This window comes from Ovis canadensis, chromosome 21 (assembly GCF_042477335.2).
Source record: "Ovis canadensis isolate MfBH-ARS-UI-01 breed Bighorn chromosome 21, ARS-UI_OviCan_v2, whole genome shotgun sequence".
In the NCBI taxonomy this organism is placed as follows: domain Eukaryota; kingdom Metazoa; phylum Chordata; class Mammalia; order Artiodactyla; family Bovidae; genus Ovis; species Ovis canadensis.
In genome coordinates this window covers 56,325,262-56,343,537 of record NC_091265.1, presented here as the reverse complement: position 1 = coordinate 56,343,537, position 18,276 = coordinate 56,325,262, and the positions used below count along the sequence as shown (strand labels likewise).

At 56.3% G+C, this 18,276-nt stretch overlaps 1 protein-coding gene and 1 long non-coding RNA gene across 5 annotated transcripts; both read right to left on the bottom strand.

Annotated features, from left to right (window-relative positions):
• Positions 1-2,819: 2,819 nt before the first annotated feature.
• On the bottom strand, positions 2,820-11,449 carry SAXO4 (stabilizer of axonemal microtubules 4). Of its 4 annotated transcripts, none has more exons than XM_069565034.1 (14): positions 11,362-11,449; positions 10,702-10,839; positions 10,409-10,526; positions 9,999-10,152; positions 8,536-8,664; positions 7,559-7,622; positions 7,009-7,121; positions 6,547-6,606; positions 6,340-6,426; positions 5,890-6,003; positions 5,710-5,804; positions 3,710-3,874; positions 3,123-3,214; positions 2,820-2,924 (listed from the first exon to the last, which is right to left on the bottom strand). In XM_069565034.1, the coding sequence occupies exons 2-13, from the start codon at positions 10,808-10,810 to the stop codon at positions 3,136-3,138; spliced, it is 1,287 nt and encodes a 428-aa protein (XP_069421135.1). In that variant the 5' UTR covers positions 10,811-10,839; positions 11,362-11,449; the 3' UTR covers positions 2,820-2,924; positions 3,123-3,135. The 4 variants fall into 4 exon arrangements, with proteins under 4 accessions (XP_069421135.1, XP_069421136.1, XP_069421137.1 ...); XM_069565035.1 differs by having other exon boundaries at positions 11,292-11,432; XM_069565036.1 differs by having other exon boundaries at positions 7,559-7,670; positions 11,362-11,424.
• Positions 11,450-15,922: 4,473 nt separating this feature from the next.
• Positions 15,923-17,585, bottom strand: LOC138426563 (uncharacterized). Its single transcript, XR_011251693.1, has 2 exons — positions 17,499-17,585; positions 15,923-17,338 (listed from the first exon to the last, which is right to left on the bottom strand). It is a non-coding gene; the product is annotated as an uncharacterized lncRNA (long non-coding RNA).
• Between the last annotated feature and the right edge of the window lie 691 nt (positions 17,586-18,276).

The window sequence follows — 18,276 nt, the reverse complement described above, 5'->3', positions numbered from 1 at the left end:
CCCAGAGGAGTACTGGGTGCTGGGCTGATGCTAGCTGGAGGCAGGCGAGAAACTCGACTGACGGGCAGAGGCCAGTCCCTCCCACGCGGTTTCAGTAACACAAATAGCCACAGGGCGAGAACACGTCCACCCCTCCTGCCCTGACAAGGCACAGAGGACTGCTTGGCACTGATCCTGCTGTGATCCTGGAACCTGCCAGGGGTCAAGGTTGGAATGTGGGGCCCTCAGGCCACTGCAAGGGAACATGGTTGAGGCTGGTCAGAGGCTGAGTCAGAGAAGAGAGCAACGGGGCACACGCAGAGGGAGAAGGGGTGACCTGCGGGGCAAAGCACAGTGGTCCCAGGGGCTACAGACATGGGCTCTGGGCAAGGAGGCAGGGCCCACATAATCTCAGTCACTGGGCCGCAGAGATGCAGGGAGCCTGTGCTACTGACCTCCTGGTGTCGGGCAGGTGACACTCAGAAACCACATCTGGTGCCCTCAATGGCAGGCAGAATTTATTCATTCATTCATTCCATTATTTAATACTTACTGAGTATCTGCAAGGGTGCACACACTGCCCCTGGCTTTCCGTGTGAACAAGACAGACATGGTCTGTGCCCTTTTGGAGCCTCATAATGGAGGAGAGTGGCAGAGAAGGGCCCTGCAGCAAGGCCATCAAGGCCCCTTCCCCCGCCTTCCGCACAGGGATGCCCACCTCTCAGCCTCCCTTGCTCCCGCCTCCAACCGAACATTCGGCTGACCCCTCCCTGGAGTCCTTGCCCACAGTCTTCCCTGGTTCAAGGCCCACAACTGACCACTCTGCCCATTACTTCAAAGTTCGTTCCCTTTGAGCCTCGGGGAGGAGGGCAAAGGTCAGGAAGCCAGGCATGAGTTGGAGTCAACTCACTCTTCCACCAGGCGACTTCTACTCTGGGTTCCCACTCTGCCCCTCTCCAGCAGACCCCCACCCACAATCCTTAGGACGGGGGGACCTGGGCCAGGTGCTCTACCTCTCTGTGTCTGCTTCCTCATGGAAAGATGAGGAAACCTGTGTCCTGCACCAGGCAGGGGCTCTAGAGTCACCTAGGTTTGACCTTGGCCCCCTGCTGGACTCCTGTCCTGCCACCCCACCCTCTGGGTCACCCTATCCTCACACAACCCCTTGGGCTGGAGCCCAGGACCCAGACAGGGAGGCCAGGATGAGAGCTGGGGGTAGAAGGCAGGGGTCAGGGGAGCCCAGGGGTGGAGTCCACAGCCCAGGCTCAGGAAACATTGCGGCGGGCATGGCCCCAGGCTTGGAAACTGAGTTTAGGACCGTGAACCAGGAGAGGCAGCAGCGTCCAGCTCTGGTGTCCTGACACCTTATCCCCTGTTGAGCTAGTAGAGGCAGGGCGAGGAAACACGAGCTGTAACAGGACACCTCTGAGGAAGGACAGGGAGAGGTGAAACCGGGTGGAGTGTGTGTGTGTGCGTGTGTGTGTGTGTGTGTTTCCATCTGCCTGGCCACTTACGGATGCTGGGGACCACAGACCAGCAGGCCCCGCCCACAGTGTGTGGGGCTGTCGCTGGGTCCTGAGTTCTGCGTGTTTGTAGTCATGATACTCTGTGTCCCGCACTCCCCTCCTCCTCCTCCCATGCTGGAGCCAGCTGGAGCCACCCACTTCCCACATGGAACCCCACTCAGGCCGTGGACAGCCCCCAGGCCTGCTGCTCAAGACTCCTGAGCACAGACAGGCCCTGGGGCCAGCAGAGCTGTTCCACAGACTCCCAAGCAGGGGCAGGGGTGGAGATGAAGGGTGGGGGCCCAGCTCTTGGACCACTGTCTGCCCCTCTGCCTGCCGGGCTGAGCCACGAGGTGCGGGGGACATCCAGGACATCCCCAGAGGGGCGGCTGCTGCCTTTCTGCCCTGTCCGACTTCGAGCATCTTGAAGTCGTCCCCTCCTCTCCTGGTCCAGGCTCCTTATTTATAAAATAAGGGCCTGGTGCGAGCAGGGCCACAGCGTACGGTGAGATGGCTGGGCACTGCGCAAAAGCACCGGTGGAGGTGATGGAAGGCACTGAGAGGCAGCCCAGTTTCTGCCTTGCAGGTTGAGGGGTCTCAGGCTGCCACACCTGAAGGAAGGGAGGCTTTTCTTCCTCCCAGAAGACTTTTGCTCTTCAAGTCTTGTATTAAAGTGGGGTGTCCGCCTAGAGGGAGGCTTGTTCTCATTCTCAAGAAGGTACTGAGGCACCAGCCTTGAGACCAGCCCCCACCCCTCCCCCAGGGTCCAGTGCCCAGGGAGACATCCATTGCGGACCCTCCTTCGTCTGTCTCTGGAGAAAGAGCCCTGTGATTTTTCCTGCCTGGCTTTCCTCCCCTATTATTTATTTTGGCCATGCTGTGCAACTCATGGGACGTGGGATCTTAGTTCCCCAACCAGGAATCGAAACCCGTGTCCCCTGCAGGGGAATTGCCGAGTCTTTCACCACTGGACCGCCAGGGAAGTCCCCTCCCCTCTCCTGTAGACTCTCCGATCTCCGACGTGGGTCCCAGCAGGGTCCCAGCAGACCTGCTCTGATCCCCTTCCCCATGCTATAGACCCGCCTCCCGCTCTGGCCTGCCTGCCCCCCACCCCAGGGACTTCTTCCCTCCCACACTGGACAGAGCACTCAGCACAGGCCCGAGATGACCCATTCCCAGGAGAGGACACTGAGTCTGAGGAGCGAAGTGCCTTGCCCGGATCATGACGGTGAGTCCAACCAGGCCTCCTTGACTCCACATTTGACTCCAGTCAGGCACCCCCTCCCCAGCCTCACCCTTCCTTTCCCAGCCCCCTCTGACACTGCAGACACATTGTTCAGCCTCACTGCTTTTATTTCATTAGGAAAGTAGCCAGGGAGCCCCCGGGGGGTTGTGGGAATAGGGACAGTAGCCTGCTCCTGTCCCCTGGGGTCAGCAAACCTGTGTGAACAGAGACGAGGCCTGAAGGGCTCCGGGTGGTCCGTGTACTACCCCCCTCTCTCTTAGGTGCCCCCGACCTCCCACCTCCTATTCTGGGGCTGGGGTCCCCGGGCAGGGCTGGCCAGACCCAGGACTTAGGCCGGGGGGCGGGCCCACAAGGACCACTCCAGGGTGGAGTGGGGGTCCCTAGCTCCTTACCCAGGCCTCAGGCTCAGTTGGGAGCCGTGAAGCGGCTCCTGTGGCTGTTGGGAGGCACGGTTCGGTAGAAGGGGTCCTCAGAGATCAGGGTTCTGCAGGGAAGAAAGGCATGCAGGTGAGGGAAGGGAGCGGGGCAGGGAGCCCAGGCCTTCTCCCCCTCTGCCTGTCCCTCTCCGTGGAGCCGGGGCTCAGCTCAGACGGCCAAACCACAACCAGTCTTTGCCTGCCAACTCCGGGCCATTGTTGGTATAAATGTGATTTCTGAGGAATTGAATTGAGCAAAAAGGAGTCAGAGTGAGGAGGCAGAACCACAGTCATTCAGCTCTGTCCCCCCAATACCACACGCCACCCCACCCCAATCAGCCAGGCAGGGAGCATGTCGGAGCCAGCTGAGCACCCGGGAACAAGCTGAGGGCAGGGGAGCAGCTGTGCAGAGGAGGGGTCGCTGGGGTGAGGAGGGCAGGAGAGGCAATGGATAAACCAGTGGGGAAAAAGGGGCCTCTCAGATGGACAGACAGACACAGGAGGCAGGCGAGGCCGGGGACAGGCTGCTGGACACAGCAAAGGACGTGGCAGGGTTGCGCTACCTGCCCACATGAGGGTGCAGGCGCCTCAGGCTCTCCGAGGGGCTGGGGGTAGCCTCCAGGCGGGTGACCGGCTGGTTGAGGGCATAGCCTCCCGGCTTCTGGGGCTGCAGGCCACCTCGAGTCCAGCCTTCGCGGTCCAAGCCCTTGGGGATGTTCTCGAAGTATCTACGACACGGAAAGAAGGGCAGGTTGCCGCACACTGGCCTCCGTCCACATGGGCCGCCTCTGCGCTCTGCTCCAGCAGGAATCTCGGCTCCAGAGGAGCTCGCCCTGCCGTGGGTCCTCCTGCCTCGTTGCCTTTGCCCACGGCATCCCCTCCACCAGGCCCTCCTGAAGGCCCTGGCCCCTCACTCCCCTCTTAGCCCAGAAGCCTGCCCTGGCTCTGCCCTGAGTTGCGTGCCCCTCCTCTGTGCCGCCCCGGATACTGAGACACACTCGGGAGAGGAAAGGACTTTTGAGAGATGCCTTCCTGAGACTTCCCTGGGGGTCCAGTGACTAAGATTCCATGCTCCCAATGTAGGGGATCTGGGTTTGATCCTGCATGCTGCAATGAGTAAGACCCAGCACAGTCAAGTAAATACATACATATATATACATATGTATATATAAAGGAGATGCCTCCCTGGCCTGTGAATATCTCAGAGGTGGGAGAGGATGGGGGCTGGGAACTCCATGCCATCCGTTCCCCTCTCAGCATTGGACATTGCTTCCATTTTGCCAGTTTTCACGGAGCTAGCTTGGGCTGGGTTCTGAAGGTGCCAAGATGAGTAATATGTGGGCCCAGCCCTTGAGTTTATAAAGAAGGGGTACAGAACAAAAAATCATCAGTAATCACAGCCCCTGGGGTTCTGGGCGCAGGAGGAAGAAGCAGCGTGCCTGATGCTGGCGGGAGCTCAGGAAGTCAGACAGGTGGGTGGAGAAGGAGAAGGTGGGGGTGCTGAGGGGTCTGTAGGAGCTTGGGGAGGGGGCAGGGACACAGCTGTCCCTCAGTGTCCTGAGGGAGGCTCTGCCCCTCCTCCTTGCCCTTCGTGCGAACTGCAGCAGCCACGCACATCATGATCTGCTATCGGGCTCAGGCACCACTTCTGCCTTCTGAGCCTCAGGGTTTCCATCCGAAAGAGGGGGCGTCTGGCTCCAAGGATCCAGGGTGGGTGGGGAGAGCTCCCTGGGAGATGAAGGAGCTGGGGGAGGGCAGTGTAGACTCAGATGACACATGCTGACACGCAGATGACAGATGCCGTGAGGGCAGGATTTTCCTAAGAATTAATCTCCTTTCTCCCACTTGTGTGATGCCCTCCCCACCCGGTGCTGGCCTGGGCAGCCCCAACCATGGCTCTAAGGCCGCTTCCTCCTGGAAGCCCTCCTTGATGCCGAGGACTTTCATATCTTGCCCAGGGCTCACACAACACAGAGCTTACCTTCTGAGGGTATGCGGAGCTCCCCTGCCATGGACTGAATGTGTTGTCTTAGTGGATCCTCTGTTGCTCCACATGGACCCCATAGTACCCCTTATTCGTTCCCTGCCGACCCATGGCCTGCACAGCATCTTTGGGAAGGCTGCCCTTGGGTTGCTGAAGCCCACTTTGCCTGGGCAAGGAGGTACCTGGGATTTAACATCACCCCTGGGGACAGCTGTTAACCAAGGACTGGCGGAGGCGGGGTATGAATACCCCAGCTCTCTTGCTTCTTGGTCGGGATCATTCTGAATTGTATGTTTTGCACTGGTTTCTAGAGTTTTCCCATGGGATATCTGGTTTAATAACACACTACTGTTGGTCGCCAGCCCTTCCCCATCCTGCTTACTCCCTCCCTGACATCCTCAGTAAAGGGCTCACACCCAACTCCTCGGCTCAGGATCTGCTTCTGGCGGAACCACATTCATCAAGTGTTGGGTCCTCACTAATTGTTGTAAACTCGTTACTTGTCCAGCCTCAGTCTCCCTGTCTGTAAAGTGGGTACCAGCTTTGCAAACCCGGATATAAGTAGGGAAGGGGGCTCACCCTTGGTTGTAGGTGGTCAGGTAGCGATTATCCATGTCAGGGTCATAGGGGCTCCGGACGTAGCTGGGGTTGTTAAGGCTGAACCCTGAGGGCTCCTGCACCAGAAGGGTAGAGAGAGGACTTGTCAGGTCGGGAGGGGAGTGGGGATTTGGGGCTGGGGGCTGGTGCCGCAGACCTCACCTTGTTGCCCACGGTCTCCCGGCCAAGCAGGGCAACATTTGTCTGTTGCATCCTCTGGGGAGACTGGAATTGCCAGTGGTTCATGCTGCTGGGTTCTGGGCAGGGAGGGGGCACCTGAAAGGGACAGAGCCACAGGAAGGGTGGCTGAGTGGCCAAGGCAAGGCAGCAGGATGGATGGAGGGCAGGCAGAGAGCCCCAGCAGCCCCAGCAGCCCCAGCCCCAGGACAGCATCCCTACTCCTTCAACACCCAAGTCACTGCTTCAAACACGCTCCTCACTTTCCAGCCCCTAGGCCTTTGCCTCTCCACCCAGGGCTCCTTCCTCCACATCTCCAAAGATCCTGATTCTTCCCATCCTGCCTGGATCAAATGCCACTAGGCCCAAGAAACCTCCCTGTCCCCTCCCTTCTGAGTGCTCCCCGCTTTGAGAGAGCCCCTTGAGGCCACTCACTCTGGGATTCAGGGTCCTCTCGTTCACTCGGCTGAAGCCCGTCTCCCGCTCGGAGCCTCTGGCCAGCACCGGCAGGAACTCATCCCCCTAAGGCAGCAAGGCAGCCCCTGGCACAGCTTCCGGCACAGCCCCCACCACCCCACCGGAAGACCCCAGGCTGCAGCACAGACATCCCCCCACCCCTGCTCCAACCCTGGCTCAGCTTACATGAGGGTGGGAAATGGGGAGAAAGTCTGACTTGGTGACACTCCGGCCAGGGAGGAGGACCTGGAAAGAGGCCACAGAGGAGCATCAGGCCCCAGAGGCAGCAGCTTTGTCTATCCTGAGTACAGAGGACAGCTCAGCACCAGTGGGTATCACTGGACTTTCAGAGGAAACAGGAGAGTTTGGAAGAAGGGAAGAAGGAGCATGGTGCTGCATGGGAACCAGCAGGCCATGGTTCTTGTCTAAACTCCAAGTGACCTTGGTTACACTGCTTTTCTTCTTTGAACCTCAGTCTTCTCATCCGTCAACTGGGGGAGTTGACCAAAGTGGTGATTTTTGCCCAAGTTTTTTCATCTTGTGTTTAGACAGAGGCCTCTGCAGCATATACATATTTAAAGCTAGAATTCGCCCAGACTGGAGGGCTTCAGCCACCTTGAGAGTCTAGTGGGTCCCAGCCTGACTTACTGGGTCCCCAGGAAGGGCCTGGGAGGGCGGCTGGAAGACGATGGGGTTCTTGTTGGACTCTTCGGTGAAGCCAGTCTCCTCCTTGGCACCAATTGAATTCTTCTGCAAGAGATCTGCAAAAGACAGCCCCCCTTGCTGGCCTGGGACCAGCTGGCCCCAACCATATGGCTGCCAGTGGCTCAGGGTCCCAGTAGGTGGGGAGAGAGCCAGCTCCAAGGATCTGGAGGCCTGAGCCACCAGGATCATGGATACTGGTGGGAGCTCCAGAGTGCAGGGCAGAGAGCAGATGAGGAGAGAGTACAAGGAAGGGCAGGCTTCAAGCAGCCATCCTAGGCAAGTGAGTTGTCCTTTGGAGATTGGCAGGCCTAAAGCACAGAGGTCAGGCCAGGGAGGATGGTTTCCCCAAGCTGCCTGTATGTCCTTCTTGTCTTCTGCTGATGCCTTCTTAGTGTTGTGCCAGCTCTGGGGTCCCCAGGGATTCCCTCCCCAAGGGTCGGGGTAGGGATGTGTGGTGGGACGGTAGCTAGAGCTCCGACTCGCGTCTGCCTACCTGGCTGATGTGATGGCTCCTTGAGATACTTGGAATTATACTCAGAAGTCATAAAGCGGGGGGGCTGGAACACAGAGAACGGAGCAATGGGGCACACAAGCTGGGCCAGGGCCTGCAGGCGGTGGGGGTGATGCCGGCTCTTCAGTTCTCTGGGCTCTGAGTAGACCTGAGTGGTTGTCTGAGACAGGAGGGCCGGCAACAGTTTCCCCCCACTCCCTGCCCCTACACAAATCTCTCTTTCACCCAGTGTCACAGCACCCGAAATTCCACCATGAGAGCACAGCTCCTCTGTGACGACTGAAACTAAGTCACATCCGGGCTTCTCTGGTGGTCCAGCGGTTAAGAATCCGCTTTGCAATGCAGGGGGACACCGGTTCGATCCCTGGTCTTGGAGGATCCCATATGCCACAGAGCAACTGAGCCCGAGTGCCACAGCTACTGAGCCCACACGCTGCAGCTCTGGAAGCCTGCGTGCCTAGAGCCTGTGCTCCGCAATGAGAGAAGCTGCCAGAGTGAGAAGCCCGTGCACCGCCAGGGGGAGTAGCCCCCACTCACTGCGTGCAGCAAAGAAGACCCACCACAGCCCCAGAAAAGACCTACGAAGTCACATCCCACACTGGACTCCAGGCCTGCAGCCCCGAGAGCCAGAGCAGGAGGGACCCAAAGAGAGAAGAGAGGCTGAAGGGAGGACGTGGGTGCTCCAGAGCACTGGGCCCCTGGCGGGGGTCAGGAGAGACGAGAGCTCGGGGATTAAATCCCAAGATGCACATAAGGGTGCTCATGGGGACCACTTTGATGCTGTCTTGGAAACACCCAATATCAAATCCTTAGCTCGCCCCTGTGTTTGTGTGGGCCCTGAGCCCACACTGAGCCGGCTAGATGGGTGAGCCAGCTCAGAGCCTGTCCTGGGGAGGGAGGAGGAGGTGGGTTTTGGCCCCTCTGCCCGCACAGGGCCCTCATCGGAGCCAGGCACTCACATGTCGGGCGTTCTCCCACTCCAGTGAGCCCTTGTTCTGCTGCTGGTGGAGCAGGGGCACATCCTTGGGCTCCAGCCCCGTGATGGCCTGGGGCCCATAGTCCTGGGTGTCAAAATGGACCTTCCTGACCTGGGAGGAGGGAGCAGCCGATTTCCATCCCGTTGAGGGGATGGCAGTCACTTCCCGACTCTGATTCTGCCCTTGACCCCTGCAGAGGATCTGCACAGCAGTCCGAGGGGCCTTCTACAGTGAAACTGGGCCAGGACCCTCCTCTGCTCAGAGCCCTGCAGTATCCCCATCATACCCCAGGGAGGATCCCACATCCTGACAGCGGCCCACAAGGACACAGCTCCTCACTCTGCTCCAGTCTCCTTCCTTCCTGCCATCCCTCCTCCTGGCAGATGCTCCCGCCTCAGGGCCTTTGCACTTGCTGTCTGGTCTGCCTGCTCTTCCCTCGCTTAGCTGCATCCGGAGGAACACTGACTTCCCTCAAACTTTTGTCTAGTGTCGCCATAGCAAGCTCTTTTCTGACCCTCCTGACTTGCAGGGGAGACTTTCACTTCTTCTTCACTCCTTGCCCCTTCCTTGTTACACTTTTTCCTCCAGCATATATTACCTTCAAAAATAGAAGAGGTGGGACTTCCCTCATGGTCCAGTGGTTACAACTCCATGCTCCCAATGCAGGGGGCATGGGTTCAATCCCTGGTTGGGGAACTAAGATCCCACATGCCACACAGCATGGCCAAAAAATTAATAAATAAAAATAAGAAGAGAGGTGTTTAGAACAGATTGATTGCACGAATGAATGACAGCATCCATTCTGGTGGTGGTGATGATAATAAGGAAGTGTCGGTTGTTAAGTCATGTCGCGATGCCATGGGCTATATGGCCCACCAGGCTCCTCCGTTCATGGGATTCTCCAGGCAAGAACGCTGGAGTGGGTTGCCATTCCCTTCTCCAAGGGCTCTTCCTGACCCAAGGATTGAACCCGGGTCCTCTGCATTAGCAAACAGATTCTTACAGTCTGAGACCCCAGGGAAGGTTTCATAATAAGGAAGACAGTCATCCAATTACAGAAGTGAAGAAGACGGGGATGCCCGTGCAAAAGTGCCCGTGGCAGCAGGGCTGGGGGTGGTGGTGAGGGTGGGGATGTGGATGGGACGGGGGGTCGTGGAACGGTGTTGGGGTTGAGTGGGGACTGGGCGGGTGGTGACGATGGTGATGGCAGAGGAGATGGAAATGGAGGGGGGCGTGATGGGGTGTGGGGTGTGGTCAAAAGTGATGCAGGTGAGTGGACCCCAGCCTGCAGCGGCTCCTCCATGCCCAGTCATCTCAGCCTTGACCATCCCTTGGCAGTGCAGCCCCACCCTCTGGAGGTGCCCCCAGCCGGTCCCCCCTCCAGCCCTTCCTCTACCTCAGACGAGGGCTCCCCGTCTCTCTCCTGGCCCTGGCCCAGCACTGACCTCCTTGATGGGGGTGACCGCACTGGCTTTCTCCCGAGAGTAGCCAGAGCTGGTCTGGTGCAAGTTCCAGGGCAGTGGGCATGTGCCATCGGGCACCTCCAGGGGGCGGTAACTCTGACTGGTCACCGTCTGGAAATTGTTGCAGACTTGTTCCCTGAGGGTGGGGCAGGAGCTATTAACACCAGCGCCACCTGTCTTTGTCCCCTGTGGGGCGTCCACCTCCCTCCAACCTCCCACAGCTGCCTCAGGAGTCTTCTTGCCTTTGGGTCCCAGGCTGAGGACCAGTCCCTGAGTCCCCCAGGACCTCAGACCCCAGGTGCAGAGGCTGGAGTTGGTCTGATGAGGTCCAATGGCCCTGAGGGCTAAGGCCTGGGAAGGCAGGGGGTGAGGAGGGGTTGGACAGACTGTACCCCATGGCCGGGTTATCCAGGGCATCGAGATGCGGTTGATAGGAGACGACAGGCCGGTAATTTGATTTGTAGCCTGTGCCTCTGTGACTGCCCATGCGGGGCTTGAAATCCTCCCGACCTGCCAGACGGGAAGCAGGAAGACAGGACTGAGGGTCAGCAGGGTGGGAGAATAGTGACTGGGGCTCCCAGGCAGGACCAGCATACTTCACGCCCACCCCCCAAGGTCTAAAAGGCGGTCCCTCCCCATCCTGTCCCATGTCCCGGGGGTGGCTCCTACACAAAGGTGCCCTCACCGTAGGCTGTGCAGTAGCTGGTGGCGTAGAATTTCAGAGGGTCTGTGCAGCCCCCTGAACTCATCTTCACATAAGGGGAGACAACCCCCAGGGGGAGTTTTCCCATCATGGCGCTGTGGGGCAGGGCCCCCGGGGGTCCTATGGAGGAAGCACACGGAGCCCTGTAGGTCTGGCAGCCCAGCCCGCCCCAGGCCCAGGTTGCGGGGACCAGAGAGGAGGTGATGGAAGCCTTCACAGCGGCCTTCCTCCCAGGTCTGTGCCTTTCCACCAACACCCCGAACTGAAGAAAGGACTAGTGATCGTCAACACGTAGCACCCTGTGTCTTATCTTGCTTTCCCCACACCTTGTCATCAACCCCTCCCCCATTTTACAGCCGGGAAACTGAGGTGCTGAGTGAGGAAGGCTTAGCTCACAATAGGTGGCAGAGCCAGGACTCCCCAGTCCCATGTGAACCCCCACACGCCCTCTTCTGGGGACTGAATGGCTAGACTACTGCCCTCCCTGGGAATTCTTGGCCACCCCAGCTCAGAAGCTCACTCTCAGCCCCAGACTCCATGTCTCGCCCCTGGACTCCCCCATCCTTGCCCACCTCCCACTGGAAGTTGGCTTGGCTCTCTCAGGCTCTCTCGGGGCCCAGCCACAGTTGGCCCCACCCTCACCTGCCCTCTGCAGGGGCTCTGAGGTCGGCAAGAGGCTGCAGGAGGCAGGAGCTGCTCCAGAGAAGCCTGAGCCCTCAGGGAGGTGGCCAGGCCAGGAGAAACAGTGCGTTGCCTAGCAACAGGTGCCTAGCAACAGCGTCCCCTGGCCTCTCAAACCCTTCTAAAGCCAGGGCCCACTGAGGGGCTGACCTGGCTAAGAGAGGAGGCCAGGAGCTGCCCAGGCAAGGTCCTGCCTCTGAGTCTCCAGCCCCTATCGTGGTGTCCCTCGCTTGAGCTGGGCAGAATTGCCGTCCGAGTAACACAACATAAAAGATAATCCCGAACAATCACTCGCGTTTATTGAGTACCCACTTCTCACCAGACACTTTACATCTTTTATCTCCAGTCTTCTGAGTAGCTCTTCCAGGTAGCTATTATTATCCTTCTTTTCACACAGGGAAAATGAGGCTTAGGCAAGCAAAGTGACTTGACTGGCCAGAGATCTCACAATCAGAAAATAGCAGAGTTGAGTTTCAAACGTGGGTGAGTCCAGATCCCACTCTTAAGCCTCTGGGTAAATTAATGTTTACTATGTTCTTCTAGAGCCAAATCTGTCCCAAGCTCTTTTACACACATTACCTCGTATAATCCCCCAAACCACCCTCGAACTGGGTACTATTATTGCAGAGCCAATAAACCACAGTAGTGAAGAGTGTGGTTCAAACCTGGCCTGTCGCCCTCAATGAGTTATTTATCCTCTTAACACCCCCATTTCCTCATCTTCACCGAGGGTGTCACTGGACCCGCTTCTAGGGCTATTGGGAGATTTGATGAGAGTGTGGATTCAGTACCTAGCAGGTAGTTGAGACTCAGTTTTTAAAAGCTCTTCTAAGTTTTATTTTGCGATGGGAAAGGTGAGGCCCGGGCCTCACCTGAATTAAAAGGGCATAAGCCAAGGAGTTTCCTAGTGGTGCAGTGGATAAGAATCTGCCTGCCAATGCAGGCGACACAGGTTCGATCCCTGGTCCAGGAACATCCCACATAGCATGGAGCAACACTGCAACTACAGAAGCTTAAGTGAGAAGCCACCGCAATGGGAAGCCAGGGCCCTGCAACCAAGAGGAGGTCCCGCTGGTTCCAACTAGAGAAAGCCTGCACGCAGCAATGAAGACCCAGTACTGCCATAAATAAATAATAAAAAATAATTCCAAAAAAATGTTACAGTCCACGCTCCTTCTGTGAGGGCCCATTCTGACGTAAGGCTTGTGAATGTTTAACAGCTGGATCTCTGGGAAGGGGGACTAAGCAGTTGAGGCTGGGGAGAAGTGTCCTGATTTGAAGCATTTATCAGTCTCTGTGGAGAAGGAAATGGCAACCTACTCTGGTATTCTTGCCTGGAAAAATCCCATGGACAGAGGAGCCTTGCAGGCTATGGTCCACGGGGTTGCAGAGAGTCGGACACGACTGAGCAGCTAACACTTTCATGATCTAAACACTCTCATCACAGGTCGCTCTCAAATTACGAATGCAATGTTTCTGAGAGGAGGGCTGGGTAGACGGAGTCAGCAGCCCACCACTACACACTGTATGGTATTTCCAGCATCCAGATGCAGTAGACGGAAGTAACCACAAGAATGTGAACGACAGGAAAATGTAGGCATGCAATGAGAAGGTGATGACTTTGAAGTATTTATCTGCTTCATTTTTAATATAATTTAGTAGATTATAAGTTTATATCACTGAATTTTTAACAATGGCTGCATTCAACAATCAGCTGGCACATTTCCTGGAAGTTTCCCCTTCGGCTCTCAGGAGCTGTATGAGCTGGTTCCAGGGCACTCCTGCTCTTAGAGGAGAGTGGGATGTGAATGAAGTGAGGCCGCGGGAAGGGCGGCTGCCCTTGCCCAGGAGATGCCCTTGCTGCATTCACCCAGAGTGACTGACCTGCCGAGGAAGGGACTGTGTCTCTACCTGACCCCCACAGAGAGGCCCTGGACCCAGAGGTGACCAGGACCCAGCAGAGGTGTAACAAGCACCTGCCCTCCAGGAGAATAAGTCTGTTTGGGGATCAGAAGTTGCAGGGACGGGGACTTTCCTGATGGGCCAGCAGGGAGCATGGGCATGGGACAGACAAAAAAGAAGAAAAAGGAAGAGCTGCAGAGACAGAAGGGAATGTCCACAGCCCAGCCCTCCAGCCAGGAGCTCCCTGTCTAACAACAGAGGCTCCCCGGAGCGCCGCACGAGAAACAAGACAGGGAAGGACAGGTGGGGACTCCCTTAGGACAGAGAGGGGGCAGGCTCTCCTCCAAGGGTTCTCAGGGAAAGGGTTACGAGCAAGGGTTCAGACTCTTAAGCCAGATGGCAGGGCCCTGGCTCTGACACTTAATAACCAGAAGACTTGGTGCGAAGGCTTGCCTGGGGGCTCAGTGGTAAAGAATCCACCTGCAATGCATGAGACTCAGGTTCAGTCCCTGGGTGGGGAAGATCCCCTGGAGAAGGGAATGGCAACCCATTCCAGTATTCTTGCCTAGGAAATCCCATGGACAGAGGAGCCTGGTGGGCTACAGTCCATAGAATTGCAAAGTCTGACATGACTTAGCAACCAATCCACCACCACGTTACTTGTGCCTCGGTTTCCCCTTCTGGAAAGTGGGGGTGATAAGGGTACCTCCCTGCATGGCTATAACTGGCACTGAGGTGGTAGGTGCCATCTACAAGTTGGGGAAAGTTCTCAGCAAAAGACTGGTTCTAGGGTCAAGAACACAAATTCCCCATGGCACTGCCCTCTGGGAGCCCAAGTCTACGGCAGTCTCAGTCATGCCGGCATGATGTAGCCAACAAAAATTCACATCAGGACCCTGAGAGGACTGAGCTCAAAACCCACGTCAGGGACCTGGTGGTCCAGTGGCTAATAATCTGTGCTCCCAGCGTAGGGGGCCCGGGTTCCAGCCCTGGTCAGGGAACTAGATTCCACATGCCGCGACTAAAGATCCCGCGCTGCAACTAAGACCTGGCACAGCTAAATAAATAAATATATTTTAAAAGTGCTTCTGCCACTCATTAGCTGTGCGACGCCAGTTTTCACCTCTCGGAGCCTTTCTGCACCTGTATGGAAGGAACTCGGCATCGATGTTGCAGGGTTGCTGGTGAATCTGAAATACCCTTTGCACAGTGTCTAGTAAGCAAAAGGCCTGCACTAGGCAGAGACAAGGGAGGGCACTCCACGTGGAAATCCTGGCCAGGCAAAGGCAGGACCGCCTGGTCCCAGTGTCCGGAGCACAGGGTGCAAGGGAGGGGCTCAGCTGGGGGAGGCAGCCTGGAGGGAGGCTGGGACTAGGTTTTCCTTTTCTCAGTGGATGCGAGGCAAATGGGATAGTGAAACGTTATTGTCCCATAGCGCTGTGTGGGGAGCTCTTGAACAGCTGGGGATACCAGCGTCAAGCCCACGAAAACCTTGGGGGGTGGAATTCTGGGAGGCGGCGGTCTGTGGTTTTTTGCTGTGTGGCGACACCCAGCGGCCATGATGCAGAACTGCAGGTGATCGAACGGTGCAGCCCTCATAATGCTGAGAGGGGCGGTTCCTGGAGGGGCGTGAGCAGAGAAGCTACTAGATCGCCCAGCCGCAGGCCACCCCTAGGTTCTCCAGAACCGAGGGGCCGGCCTTGGCAAGGTGTGCTCGGGGGCAGGGGCTGGGAGGGGTGGGCGCGGCAAGGGCCAGGAGCCCACAAGGTGCAGGAGTCTAGGGGCTGCTCCCGGCGCTGATCCAATTGCTCTTTGACTTTTGAACCTCTCACCTCTGGACCTCGGTTTTTCTACTTCCCCAGTTCCCCTCTCCCGCAGCCCCTGGCAACCTCCTTGCGACTTTTTTGTCTCTGTGAATTTGACTGCTCCTTGTTGTTCAGCTGCTAAGTCGTGTCCAACTCTTTGCGACCCCATGAATCATACAATCTTTGTTCCTTTGTGTCTGGTTTCTTTCACTTAGCATGATGTCTTTAAGGTTCATCCCTATTGTAGCAGGTATCAGAATTTCCTTCTTTCTTAAAGCCGAATAATACTCCATTATATGCATATATCGCACGCTGTTTATCCACTCATCTGTAGATGGACACCTGGGCTATGTCCCTCTTTTGGTTATCATGAATAATACTACTATAACATGAGTGTACATGTGGTTTGTCGAGACCTTGCTTTCAGTTTTGAGGGATGCAACCCAGAATTGAAATTGCTAGAACTTCTAAAACCCATGCTCATAACTTCTAAAGTCCATGTGCTGGAGACTGGGGTAGGCACAAAGGAGATGTTTCCTGACTTCAGGTGGGCCCCGAGGTAAGGGGGTTACTGAGGGAAGAGAATGAATTAGGTGCTGCCCCCAGAAAAGGCCTGGGCTGAGTTCTTTAGGTGAAAGAAGAAGAGGCTGGGATGCCATTGTCTTGGGTGAGCCGAGGTCACATCTCTCCTCCTTCCTGAGCCTGTTCTAGAACTTGGGTTTGCGGTCTGCCTCTGGCACAAATGGTGCTGTGTGACTTTCCTTAATTTTCCCTCTGATCTGGCTGTCCATGAAAAAGGGCGCTGGGCCAGAACAGGAGGTTTGGCGTGTTTGTTTTTAGTTTGAGATGTGTTGTTTGTTTGGCCTCAAGGCCTTGGAACTCTTTCTTCAAATATATTAAAATGATAACTTGCTCAGCGTCTTCCCCATCCCCCTCATCGGTGAGACAACAGGACCCCAGTCCACCCTCTTTCCAAGTCCTTCCTGTCTGCCTTGTTACAGGGGGGTGTGGAGGGGAGCCTGACTCACCTAGCCCACACTCAGCCTCACCCTCTGGGACTGATGGGACCCGCACTGGCAGTACCTCCCAGCCGAGATCCTGAGGTTTGTCTGTGGAGGCCACAGGATTTGAGGAACAGAGCTCATCAAACCCCTCATTTTGCCCGCAGGAACACTGTTTCTGAACCCAGACTCTTCTGAGCCCACCTGACAACCCTCATCCAGGCCAGGTGTCCCCCATGTGATCACCTGGATCTCATCTGTTTGGAGCGACCCTCTGAGATGGAGCAACTTGGAACTGGGACATGACATAAAAAAGGTCATGGCAGGAAGGGCTGGCTGGGGGAACACCAAGCCCATGGGCCCCCTCTTGTCCGCAGCATGGGGGTAACAAGGTGGCCAGGATTCACACAACCATCTCTCAGGTCGGCCCTGGGCGGTGGGGGCCGCCCTCTGAAGGGTTCAGGATGGCCAGGTAACTGAATTGAGGGAAGGGGATCTGGAGGCTTCTGGGTTTGAATGGCTTGGTGTTAGGATGGGAGCCCTGGGTTTGGGGCCTCACCAACCTGTGTTTAGATCCCAGCTTCATCAAGGACAACTTTCCTTCCTGTGATAGCAGGATGCCGCCTGTCCCCTGGGCTGTTATGGGAATGAAATGAGGACTGTAAGAAAAGGAGCTCAGTGTGACCTGCACGGTGGAGCTGGTGAGTGATGGGGGCTGGGAGTATTACGGGTATAGACACTGGGTCCAGGGATCAGGGCAGTAGCCAGGCCAGGATGACTTCAGGTTTCACTATCGATTTTGCCCATTTCTAGTCTCTGCACTTGACTTGGGCCTCTAGGAAGGCTGCTGCTTCAGTGAGGCAGATGAGGCACCCAGGCTTAGGGTCCTAAAACCGCCACCTTTGAAACATGCCCTGGAGGCTTTGTTCACTTAGCTGTCACCACAGACACTGAAATAGCTGAGTCTAGTGACCTAAACCCAACCCCTCTCCCTCTCTGTTTTTCCTAAAAGGAAGTGATTCTCCTGCTGGTCTGAGCGCTCTCTCCCCCCACCTCCCACCAAGCTGGCACAACTTCCGGTAGTTCATTTGCACCCCTGTCGGTAGATGCTTCCCGGAAGAACTCTGCCGCGCTATTTGATGGCTGTTCTGTTTCTGGCTGTTCTGTTCTTTTGCTGTCTCCTCTGGGGGAACTGGTTGATCTTGCGCAGGGTTTAAAAATTCATGACTCCTGAGGAAGATGAAATGAGATAGAGCAGAAAATAAGAACCCAGCCCCAGTTTTCCAGCGGGACAGAGAGATTCTTTCCAGTGAACAGCAAGACACCGAGGACAGGGGGCGAGAGGAAGCCCTCTGGATGCTCGGAGACCTGGTTTTGACTCTCCACACACCTGATTTTCTGGGACCTGTGCTCTGGGACTCAGCTCCTCCAAGCCTGTTTCTTTAGCTGTCTGACGAGTTCATGGTAGAATTCATACCTGAGGATTCCGAAAAGACAATATTTAAGTGCCTAGCACATAGCTGGGTGTACAGAAGGCACTCAGTGCGTGCTTATGAGTCTTTTACTTTTCCCAGCCTCTCTTGCAGTTAGGGCCATGTGGCCAGTTCTGGCCAATGGGCTACACAAGGAGTTGAGGCGTGCTGTTCCCAGTCTGAGGCAGTCAGTGGTGGTAGGTTTTCTACTTTCTGTGCTTGGAGAGAGGAATGTCAGGATGGGAAGAACCACAGGATGGAAGCAGCCAGGATCACTGAGCCACTGTCTGGAGGTAGGCTGTCCCTGAGAGCAGCTCTTCCCTCAGCAGACAGGGACGTGATAGAGAAACCGTGCCGCTTCCAGCCCCTCAGGGCTGGGATGCTGTTCGCTGCTGCAGCATAAACAAAAGGTTTTTCAGAGATTTGACTCTCCACACTCTTTCAGAGTCAAGTCTCTGAAAATCAGATGCCCTCTGTACATCCAGAGGGCTTCCCTCTTGAGCCCTGTCCTCGGTGTCTTGCTGTTTTTCAGAGAAACAGAATCAGTAGGATGTATAAGAGTTCCTAACGGTGTATCTATAGTGGAATATTATTCAAGCATAAACAAGAGGGAAGTCCTGCCATTTGCAATAGCATGGATGGACCCTGAGGGCATGGTTGTTTAGTCCCTAAGTTGTGTCAGACTCTTGGTGACCC